Consider the following 12380-nt stretch of genomic DNA (forward strand, 5'->3'; position numbering starts at 1 on the left):
GCATGTGTGGATGGAATGCTAGCTACCCCTAGAGGCAATAAGGGAACATTGTCTCATGTTCATCCAAGTTTGTTATTGGTCTGAATGTATTTCCCCCATCTGGTTCTGTGCTGCTGAAAAGTGTTTGTTGTTCTGCTCCTTTCCCCCTTGGCTAAGACATCAAGGGCCAGGAGTGAGACAATTGAATTGCTTTGAAATAGAATAGTTTTGGGGAAAACAAAGATGTATCTCAGTTATCATAATGAGATCATCCCAGATCATTCCCACTTATACATGAGATTCCACAAATTGCAAATAGTTTCTACAACATTATTAGAAAGTGCTTAAGCTTTTAACACTTGATGGCTCTTAGACCAGGTGTGTGGGCAGAAGGTAAATTGGTATCTACTGGCCGATCTGTGAGTGATGTTCAGATGTTCAGCAAGGATTCTGGCTCACAGCAGCGCAGCAGGCTGTTGAGATGAAAAAAAGGTTGGGGGAAAGGGAACCAGAAGCAGATTTTTGAGTGACATGATTATGAGCTCAATTTTGGTACTGGAAACCTATTATTGTACTGAGCATATCCTTTAGTCTAAGAGTGTGTTGCCTCCACCATTTTACACGTGTCCCCAGCTGGTGACTTTTGGGGCTTCAGGAAAGAAAACAAAAGTAGACCCTACAACCCTGACATCTGGAAAGTAGACCCTGCAACCCTGACATCTGACCATTCCTGCCTTATGCTATCCAAAATGTATAAAAGAATTGTATGGCTAGTTGTTGTTGGAAATGTGGCAGGATTAGAGAATACCTTTTGGTCGGTTCAGTTGCATGGATACCTTGCCAGGAAATACAGTCCTTGGGAAAGGAGAGTAGCTCTGTAGTAGAGCATCTCTGCCTTGCATGAAGAAGGTCTCAGGTTCCATCCCTGGCATCTCCAGGTAGGGTGAGGAAAAGCCTGAAGTCCTGAGGAGCCACTGCCAATCAATGCAGACAATACTGAGCCTATCTAGGCAAATGAAGTGGCATGGCTTCCTATGTTCTAAAATATCACAAAATGTGTCCTATAAGTCATCTTTTGACCTATATAAAAGGAGTTGCACTGAAAGATTTTTTTAAAGCTACTTTTTCATGTGATAGTGGCAGCCCATGTCCTCTAGGCTAAATACTGGAAAAGGAAAGAAACAGCACAATTAAGGGAATGAGATATTAAAATGTGGGAAATAGCATCCTTGAGTAAAATTACATAGGTACTACAGAAGAGGGTCAAAATGAACAAATTTGAACCAAAGTAGCTCACTGCAGAAAGCCTAATAAAAGACAAGCCATTTCCCTTATTATACAGTACATTAGTAGACAAGTATTTAGATTAGAACTAATATTAGGTTTATAATGCAAGAATTGTAAGAGTTAATGATGTATTAAATTTCTGAAAATATTGTGTGAGGTTTTTAACTATTTTGTATAGGTCTTTTGTATATTGATTTTTGTGCAAGGATTCCGTACATTTGAAAAAGCTGATGTGGAAGTTCCATTGCATGGTTCCGAGTGTTTGCAATGTGTATCCTCAAAGGATTCATTTGGAAGCAATAAGCATTATGGCTGGAATCCAACATAGTGCTAAATGAACGTTCTGTCAGTGCAAGGGTTTCTGCTTGCGCAGTGAAATGTTCTCTCTCCCTCTCTTCCCGCTAAATGCCCCTTAAATCTGTTCTGGGGTTTCCTCCAAACCTCTGGAGCAGGTTTGGGGAGGATGTGTGTAGCGGGAGGAGATGGGGAAAGTTTCATTGCACAACAAGAAATCCATGCGCTGATGGGATGTCATAGTTGAATACTGCCCTATAAGTTTAAATTGTATGTTTAAATTTATCTTAAGGTCTTACAATCATATAGAACTTTATGGGGGAAAGGGAGGGGGCTTCTTATACCATAAGCTATTTTTGTCTTGCAGACTCTTTGAGTATCGGGGACGGGTGTCTCCCATTCCCAGGGTGGTTCCTGTGAAGCGTCCACGAGTGACCATCCCTTTGGTACGGCGCGTAAAAGCAACACTCCCAGTCAAACTCTTTGCCCGATCTGCTGCCATTGCAAACAGCTCTGCCAAATTAAAATGTAAGCTTCTATGTTATTACACAGAGATCATTCATATTTCAAAGAACGGAGCTTGCCTTCAAAGGCTGCCTTTGCATTGTATTGTACGACATATGCTAACAATAGTTTTGCAAGGCAACCCTGTTAAATGTATTTTATGTATGCATATATTTATAAAAACATGGTGGTGGTTGGTGCCCCATTGGGAATGACAGGGCAGAAAGGAGGGAGAATAGCAGCAAGTTGAACCAAAGTCAATGACATGCAGAGCCAACTAATTATAGTTCTGCATGCTGAGTTCTACAAAGGCAGAACTGCAAAAAAGGAGGTGATCTCTTGATCTGTCCACCACCAAAGTGATTGTGTAAACTAAAGCATCTTTAAATGAAATGAGAATCCATTGCTAAATGTGCAAGGTTTGGATGTTAAAATTCTCAGGTTCGGCAGGGGAGTTAAACTTTTTTTTAAAAGAGTTACAATCCATGGTTACTTTCCAAGCAATATCATTCTCTTGCCAAAGTCATTATAGTCCAGAGCTTCCGTGCCTCTAATAAGCTGTGTCTGAGGATTGGGGCATTGACTGCTTGTCCCGTTTATGAAGCACTAGGATGGGAGAAACTGTACCTGCCAAAATTCTCCTGTCTTCTTCACAGCTATGAAAGGCAAAGGAGACCTGTCCTATATTGAATCCAACAACCTTATATTGTGATGGCTCCCTAGTAGGACCTGCTACTGAAAGGTATATAAGGAAAAGAACTAAGTCTCTGCTCAAGAAAATCACTTTTGCAAAATAAGAAAGAATAGTAAGCCTTGCTTCCAGCTTCTCTCTCTCTCTCTCTCTCCTTCCTCCAAGTGAAATGCAATGAACTGCAGACAATTAAGACGGAGTTGACGCAGATCAAATCCAACATTGATGCCCTCCTGGGCAGATTGGAGCAGATTGCAGAGCAACAGAAAGCATCGGCAGGTCAGTGGGCTGATTCCAAATCTCTCGTCATTGAGGCCGAAACATTGCAGGAGTTCAGGTGCAGAGATTCACTATGTGCCAGCTACCTAGCCAGCACTCCTTCACTTGGGGACCTGCATTCATTTATGCATTTGCTGCTGTAATTCAGCAGCTGAGGCCACTTCACTATTCCAACATACTATTGTTTTTAAGTACAAGCTATTGTTTCTGAAGCATCTCAAAGATGAGGATATTTTTTAGCATTTTACCACAAAGGTTGCAATGGCAAGAGTTAAACAGAACAACTTTTGGAAACCACACACACTAAGGATGTTCTGTCCCATATTAATCACATGCAGTGCAGTTTCTGCTCTGCTGCAGTTTGTCCTCCACTGAAAACAATGTTATTTGCCTTACTGTCGACTGCGGCAAAATCATGTAATTTATACAAGTTACCGTACATAAGTTGCATTGTCATTACATTATTCCACCACTTTAATGTCAATGCACTGCAAATTAGTTGGCGTGGAATTAGTTATGTATCATTTGCAGACTGAAAGCAACAACGGTAGTGGGTGGTGATTCGCTGGATTGATTTCCGCTCCAGACATGGGACAAAATAAGCAAACATCAGCAATTTTCTGTTCCCATTTCTGCATACATTGGAATTCTGTGACATCCCTAACACGCGCACACACACACACACACACACACACACACGCAAACAAACAAACAAACACAAGAGAAAGATAACAGTAGGCTTAGGAAGAGAGTTTGCCGGAGTACATAAAAACTATAGGGGTGGAAACCCACAGCAAAGGACACTCCACCAGCCCCCATGAGGACTGAGCGTGTTCAATGGCCACAAACTCCTGAATGTTGGGGAGGGGGGAATCAAAGGTGGGGGGAAGGAAGTTAGCAGACTGACCAGTGAACAAGAGCAACCAACACTGCAAAAAGTTGTAGCAGGGCCCACTTGTTTTAATCCGATGGTGCTTCCAGATTTGCACTGCAATCCTAACTATGTCTACTTAAAAGTAAGTCCTATAGAATTCCATGGGGGAGGTAGGATTGCAGCCATAGCCCTAAAAAGGTAGATTTTATAACACTTTCATAAGATGTTCAGGTTTTAACTCATGGAGTTGTTGCTCACTCCGTCCCCTTGTATGTAACCCATGTCCACGGATTCTCCCAATCCTCCCACTGTAAATGGCCTGGGGAGGGGGGAAGAGGTTTCATCTCTCTGAGCCTGGAATCACCACCCCTGCCCAGCTCTCAGTAGGTGATCGAAGCTCCTCCCACACCCTCCTCTGGTTCACACCTGACATCAAAGGCAGGATCGGTCACAAAGTTAAGAGATCCCAGACCACTGGTTAGTGTGAGCAACAATGAAATGATTCTGATTCAGCGAGTGGTCCAAATGGAGTGTCAATCTCTTGGGTTTGTCCCTTACTACATCTCGTCCTGCAGAGGTCAGAAAGAAAGCAGATGGGAACAAAAGTGAGCTTTCCCAAGAAGACACAGCGTCTGAGGCAGAAACGAACACAGAGGAGCCACTCAACGGCGAGGAGGGAGAAGAAGAAGGTCTCCTGAGAGATGACTGTGAAGATGATTTGGTAGGAAACCATTGCTCTCCCACCCCTGTGGATAGATAAGCCTTATACAATTTTGACAGTGTTCAGATTGCTGGCAAAAGCAATATTCTCTCCCCCTCCCCTCAAATAAATGGCGATCTTTCATGCTGGGATTGGTTACAGTTGGGTTGTCCGCTTTTCATCCCATCCTGGAAGGCGGCCTTTCCAGGAAGCACCTGGCATGTTGATGCTCAGGAATGGGACCTGTCCTTCCGCATTCACATCAACAAATCCAGGCTTTATCGACTGTCAATCTCTGCCTAATGCAAAGAGCTTTGATCCAAGACAGTTTATTCTCTGATGTGTGACTGTCTGAATATGCAGCTGGGAAACATATCATAATAAGCTGTTGTAAATTCCCAACTCAAATTGCCTTGGGTCAGATCCAACGCAGCACATGCATAGATAGCCTTTTTTAAAATAAATAAATGTGAAACCAGCTATATAGCGATGGGAGGAGGAGGCTGGAATTCCACACATATGCACACCATTTCCACTCCTGAAATACCCGGCATACCACTTTTTTCTTTTTAAGATATTTCATGCTGGTTGCCAGTCAACTTTATTGTACATAGCCAAAGGCCTTTGCAATATATAAACTATGAAAAAAATCCCAAGCAGTACGTGAATTAAAGGAGAAATCTGCTATGGAAAGTCACAGGGCAACTGTTAATAGCCTTATATGCCACCCTCCAGGGGTAACAAAGCACTGGATTAATATTTATAATACATTACAATTCTCAAGATGGCTAAAATGCAGCATCTTAGCTGCCAATACAGAACCTTGGATGGGGAGGCCAATTGCGCATAGCCAAAGAAAAGGACAAAAGTAGAGACTTGCATAGAATTGCATATGCTTATCTCTATGTAGAAATGCAAATTTAACCTAATTACTATAATTTAAACAGAAATACAATGCATCTCACCATTGTAGGGAAGACAGTTCCCATGTGACCTCTGTGCCAGCTCATTATGCTGTCCAGGTGCTGTTGGCGAACCCACCCACTGTCTTTTCTGATGGCTCTTGATTTTTAAACTGAGAGAAGGCAGCCCTTCAAACAGAAGACGGTCCTCTCCAAAAAAAATGGGCTGCATGGCTACTCTAGCCTTGAATCCTAGACTGGAACTGAGAATCAGGCACTCGCAGCAGGATTCTTTATCCAGCAAGGGATACGAATAAGCAAACGTCTCCTCCTGCGTACATCTAGCTTTCAGCTGGATCAGGACAAGTATCCAGGGCTGGCACCAGGAGGTAGTAATGCCAGGCATCTGCCAAGGCCCATTTCATGTGTAGGGCTCACTGCCAATCCCTGGATGTTCTTAGTCCTTGCCTGCCCACCCCACAAACTGGAACCAGCACCCCAAGTATCTATCATGCTCTGTTTTTACTAGACCTGCAGATAATGCTCTGAAATCTGCAGTACCAAGCAAAAATAGCAGAAACCTGCTCCACAGGAACTATGAGGACCAGGGCTTTCAGCTTGGCTTGGCCGTCCTTGTTTTGTGGAACAGTATCCCTGTGGAGCCGCTTCCTGATCTCCGTCCTTTCCAGAAACAATTGAAGACATTATAGTTTGGCATCTTTTTCCAGTTAGATGACTAGTTAGGTTTTCATTTTGTGTTGTTCTTAAACTTATTTTCAGCCAAAGTTGGTTTGTGTGTGTGTGTTTATACCGTTTTAAAAATTATTTGGAGCAGATTTTACGGCAGGTTTGTAAATCATATTGAGTTGCATGTGAAAGGTGATCCATAGATTAACAAGTCGTCGTCGTCGTCGTCATCATCCCAATTGTAGCCAAAATATATTTTGAAAACCAGTTTAAAACCTTAGCACCAAGAAACTTTTACAGCACTGGCCATTTAACTTAGACAGACAAATAAGGACTCCCCTTGGTGACATGCCGCAGCTGATCCCACCCAACTCTTTAGCCCTGCATGGATATTTGGGCGCATGGAATGAATGTGTGCATGGCATGGAACTAGCAGGCTCTGCCCTGCATGTGTTCCATCATATCTCCTGTTTGTGGAAATGGCACGAGCACATCAGATTTGCAAAAGAATATGTGTTCAGCAGACCCTGCCATGGTTTCACTCTGTGCACATAAATTGAACATGCAGGGCCCACAGCTGAACATCTGACTCATCATTATTATCGTGAGCAATCTTTGATCTCATTTCCAATAAAATATCCAACTGCACGTGCACGCACGCGCGCACACACACACACACACACACACACAGAGAGAATGAGAACTGCTCTCTATAATCAAATCACATTAAATGTTAAACCCAGTTCAGCAAATTATTGCCTTTCTGCAATTTGGTTTATACACTTGTCAGCGAGCAATCTTGAAAGTTGTATACATTGAAATAACACATGCAATACAAAGTTTAGAGGGGCCATAATTCCAGAACATGCATCTTTGCAGATACAGTACGGGCTGCTGCTGGTGGTGTTGCCATTAACCGAATTAAGCATTGCTACAGCATGAAATGTCACTGTGAATAATCAGCTGCCAAACCAGGGCCCAAGTATTTGAACCAATAATTCCAAAGAAGTGTAATGATTGGGGGATTCACATTTAATGCATGATTTAATAGTGTTCAAGAGGAACAAGCTATAAAAATTCATGGAAACTTATTTGGACCCAGCCCTGCTTGCTCAACAAATTCCCAAGCTGTTTTAAAGTACTGGTATCATCACTTAGCAATGATTTCTAGAACATTTCCCTGTGCGCGAAGTATTTTATAACTCCCATCTCATGTATCATATTTTCCCCCACAAGAAGCTCTTCTCAGGGCATTCTGCTCAGATTATTAATTCAGATACTTCTGAGCTGCAATTTGATGTTACTAATGCTGAACTAATGCTCCAACATCACTTTTAGTAGTAATGGATGCTTACAGAACTAGATATTTGCTAATTTTCACAAAGGTTGACAATGTGGCACCCAGTGACACCCACGTGGCCAGAGATGCCTTCTTGGGTTACCTACAGGGTGGACCCCCCTTTGAAATTAGGCTAGAAAGAAAATTCAGTTGCAGTCAATATAATAGATTGTGGTGTGTGCTTGGTTGCAGTGTGTATGTGGTGCCCACAACCATTTCTCTGCTTTACAAATGGGCCTATGCACCCAAAAGAAATTGGCAACAACCCAACCCCATGGACACTTGGGCTGTAGTCCTATACACACTTACCTGGGAATGAGCCCACCTGAATTCAGTAAGGGCTCTGCGTAGCCATGTATAAGATATGACTGTTAGGGTTCTTTATTTCCAATACATGTAACCCTTATCCTAGCAACATCTCAAAAAAAAGAGAACCAAATAATCTCCTCCCCCTTTTTCTTCTCTTTCAGGAGAATAGCCATTACACAGATGTGGACGACTCCAGCCTACAGTAACTAGGTATATTGACAAGCATATATAATAATTTGTTTTTCTAAAAAAAAGATTTTATGAACCGTGCACATTTGTATATAGTCGATTCGGCGAGCCTAATTTCAACAGTGTTGCCCCTTTTTTGCAAATTTGCTGCTCTTTGATTTTAGTCAAAGACCGTACAAAGAGGTTTGTGACATAGGCCAGGGATGAGGAAACTAGGGCCCTCCAGATGTTGCTGGGCCCTCAACCCTCATGATCTCCACCCATCAAGGCCAAGAGATGGTGGGGGTTGGAACAACATCTGGAAGACAACAGGTTCCCCATCCCTGGTGCCAGAATACACCCACAGACCCAAGGCTGATTTTGGCCATTTTTTTTTCTCCAGAGCATATCTGGAGGACTGTAAGGTGCATAGGGCTGTAAGGTGGAGGAGAGGAAGGGGAAGCCCTGGTGCATGAGTGGAAGTCTTTTAGTGCAATGCTGGGCTGTTCATTGAGACTGGGGGAAGACGACACGGAGGCCAACAGTAGGTGAAGCCAGAGTCAATGGCAAACAGAGCCAACTAGTTTTAGTTTTGTCCCCATCCTCCTTCCTGTTGAGTTCAGCAGACATTGAGGGGGAAGCTGACCACCAGTGTGGAGTGGTTGTAAGGAGGATGTGGAGTGTGGAGTGGTTGTAAGGAGGATGACAGGCATGAGGGGCTAGAAGCAGACTGAGGTTGGTGGAGCACTGCCCCATTCACCCTGATGGATGATTTCCACCCTTGAAATTTAACGGCCCCCACCTTATTTCTGATAGTGACTTTCCAGGGGTTCAAACAAGAATCTTTCCCAGACCTACCGGGAAATGGCATGGATTTAACAGAGGTCCTTCTGCATGCAGAACATGTGCTGTGCTCCTGAGCTATGACCCTTTCCGCCAATAAATGCTTCTTACAATTGAGCATGAATCACGGAGAAGTTATTCAGTCTATCTGTTTACTCTTTTCCCTGTTCCTCCCCACCCCCCCTAGCATAATCAGCGCAACAGCGATGAAGAGAGGGAGGACAGCAAGAGGTTCAATCCTGCCTTGGCATGTTGAGCCAGATAAGCATAACATGCAGGACTGCCATCATCTCTCTGCCTGGCATTCAAAAGGAGAAACATGGGCCAATCTCTCAAAGCCGTTTTGTAGTACACAGCAAACTAGCCATCCCAGTGGATCCTCATCAGTGCCCATCAAACCCACCCTTGTACTACAGACTTGGAGCCCTGCTGCCAGCACAAGCACCCGTCGTTCCATGATCTCCAACAGCCCGAAATTGGAACTGATTTCTTACACCAGGAAAGCGAGAGAGATACTATATAAAGAGCCTTGCTCCTGAGACACAATGGGGACAGGATGCATAAAGTGAAGAGAAAGAAAACTATTTCACTACAGTATGTACAATTTACAGTTTTGCATTTGAAATCCAGGTCATGACCGGGATAGCCAGGGGTGCCTCCTCCTAGTCCATTTACCTCCTCCTAGGTAGCTTTGGTCCCGCTCCACCCTGCAGACTATGGCATTTCAGACATACCCATTGTCATACGTGGTGTGCCCTCTGGAAAGAAGAACAGAGAACGTGGCTATTTACAGACCATTCTGTACAGGAGCAACAAACCACCTTTTGTTCATCCAGTTTCCTAAGCGTCAGCAATGGTTAAGGCAGGTGGTAGGTCTCTACTGTAGGCAGGTGTGAGTAGGCAGTGAAGTTACCATATAGGATACAATAAGAGACAAGCATTTCAGAATAAGGGATGACTGGAGTCTTTGCTTTACAACCCATGTGCTTCATCAAAGTTCCATAAGCCATTTATTTGCTCTCTATAAAAATAAGGTCAACCCAATCAGGTCCAAAAGGGAAGGTGAAGTGGTCAGATGCCAATCCATCCAAAAAAACCAAGACTCATTTAACACCTGAAACCAATTGCATTTCCGATCTAAGAGAGGAAAAACAATTTCATTTTCGTTTAAGGATAGAGGTCTGAAGGTTTCCTGGGGTAGCTCAGTCAGTAGAGCATGAGCCCCATGTTGGGCAAAAGATTCCTGCATTGCAGGGGGTTGGACTATATGACCCTCATGGTCCCTTCCAATTCTATGATTCTAATCTGCTTCCTTTCACCCCTTCTCTGAAATGCAGGTGCTTTCAGCCCACTCACACCCGTAATGACAAAAGGTATGCAATGTATGTTGTGCAGCTGATTATGTTGAAATATCCGGCAAATTGCATATTATCATTATTATTATTTTGCAATGTTCCCTTCTGTGATCCAATCCTCTCTAAAGCAGTCTACTCCTCATCACCAACTTCAGCAGGAGAGGGTGTGGTGTTGGCTTAACAGCATGACTCTGTCCTAGACTCCAACCAACCAGCTCAGAAAGGGAGAGAACAGTATTGTTGTATAAGCCACTTCCATAAGACCTTGGGTTCTCAACTTTTTTCAAAAGATTTCTGCTGGAAAACATCCCATCTGACTGCATCTCTTCCTTAGGGCTTGTTAACAGAGGGTCATGGCTCTCAAAGCACAACAGCATACACCAGCTTCTTTGTTGAAAATACATCCTGGAGAGCAAAAAGAGGCACTTGTTTTGTTTTTCTCCGCTTTGTTTTTCTATTGCATTTTCTCTTCTGCGCCTCCCACAAAGTTTGGCCACTTTGTTGTACTTAGCTATTTTAGAACTGCTTTCTATGCTTTTGTTTTGCTATGATCCAACCACAAGATGGAAGGAAGGGGGGGGGGCTTTGTATATAAAATCCTGTATAATAAAAGGAAGAACTTGATTCATCATGTAGTCTTGCTGCTACTTTTCTTAACCTCCTTAAATAGGCTCTGTTTTACTGCTACCTGTGAAAGTCTTAGTCTTCCAACTAGAAATAGAAACCGATTTCAAAGTATGTCTACATCACATCAAGTATTTGTTTTGGTTCATATTGCTTAATTCACTTTCCCACTGATTCTTTTGTTCTTCCCACTGCTCTTTTTTCATATACAGGTAATTTGCCACTTACACACATTTAATTTGTGTGCATTCAGCTTTAAGTGCTTGGCCAAAATAATAATAATAATAAAGGGGGGAAGGGGGCAGCAGTCTGGGAAAAATGAGTTTGGCACTCCAATTTGCCATTGAACCTAATGTGTTTTGACTATATACACAGTTCTAGTTTTACACGCTATCCCTGGAATGCATCCTCTGCCAAAGTTGAAAGTTGCCTGTATACCCATTCAGAACCACAAGTAGGATCCGCAACCAAACGTTGCAGTGTGGTTATCCTGCTCAGCATTCCACCCAATCAGGCCCTCTTCCAGGATACTCCAGTCCATCCCATCTAACTATCAATTGCCACTCCCTAGCCACTAAGCATACTCAGTCCTCATTGGGTGGGGGATTTTGCGGGGAGGGGGGTGGTGTCCCCTAAAGATTTTCCCCCAAGCTCCTTTCATGAATAAATGGCAGTATTAACGGTGGGTTCTTAAGCAAACTGAATGTGCTGAAATATTGTCCTAGTGAATAGCATGGATCTATGTGCCTGTTGAAAGAGCCATAGATCTGCAGCATCAAACATAAGCAAGTATCTGTAGTGCAGGAACCTGCCATCTGCACACACCCCTGCTGTGCTCATGCCACATAGGGGGAGATCAATCCACACATGTTAAGTCTAAAGTCTGCCCCAGTCAAACACCGTGTTTCTCCGAAAATAAGACACCGTCTTATATTTATTTTTCCTCAAAAACAAAACAAAACACTATGGCTTATTTTCAGGGGATGTCTTATTTTTTTTCCTCCTTCTCCTGCCGCGGCCAGCATTGCTGCTGCGCCTATCACTATGTCTTATTTTCGGGGGTATGGCTTATATTCCTTGAATGCTTAAAAATCCTGCTACGGCTTATTTTATGGCTACATCTTATTTTCAGAGAAACAGGGTAGGAGCTAGTTCTGAACCACACGAGAATTCACTTAGGGGGCTATAATCCTGTTCCAGAGCTTATTCGCATAAAATCTCCATTAACACATTCTGAGGCTTGATACATACAGCCAAACCATGAGTTTGTGCAAGTTTGCAGGATCTCAGAGATTGCAACTGCTGCACTGCTTCTCTCTGGTAGCTTTGCTTCTATGACATGCTAAGATAATCCATGGCTTGTTTGGCTTAGTGTGTTCAAACTCATGCTCATGGTTTAGCTGTTTCCAGACTAACTATGGGTTTGTCCAGGGGAACTAAGCTCTCCCTGGGTTCAAACATTCAAATACTGAAATGGAAAGCAGAATTTTGGGGTGTTCTGAGCAGCACACATAAACGGTCTGCAAACAGCAAGTTACAAATACA

General features: G+C 43.2%; 1 protein-coding gene across 1 annotated transcript in view; it reads left to right on the forward strand.

Moving 5' to 3' along the window:
- RALY (RALY heterogeneous nuclear ribonucleoprotein) overlaps positions 1-10828 on the forward strand; it is a 37651-nt gene extending 26823 nt beyond the window's left edge. Inside the window, exons 4-8 of the mRNA XM_035123488.2 lie at positions 1928-2088; positions 2921-3034; positions 4484-4629; positions 8007-8055; positions 9044-10828. Of these exons, the coding sequence (XP_034979379.2) occupies positions 1928-2088; positions 2921-3034; positions 4484-4629; positions 8007-8051 (466 nt within the window). The 3' untranslated portion in view covers positions 8052-8055; positions 9044-10828. The remainder of the gene's footprint in view (positions 1-1927; positions 2089-2920; positions 3035-4483; positions 4630-8006; positions 8056-9043) is intronic.
- Positions 10829-12380: the final 1552 nt, after the last annotated feature.

Source organism: Zootoca vivipara, chromosome 7 (assembly GCF_963506605.1).
Source record: "Zootoca vivipara chromosome 7, rZooViv1.1, whole genome shotgun sequence".
Classification (NCBI taxonomy): Eukaryota; Metazoa; Chordata; class Lepidosauria; order Squamata; family Lacertidae; genus Zootoca; species Zootoca vivipara.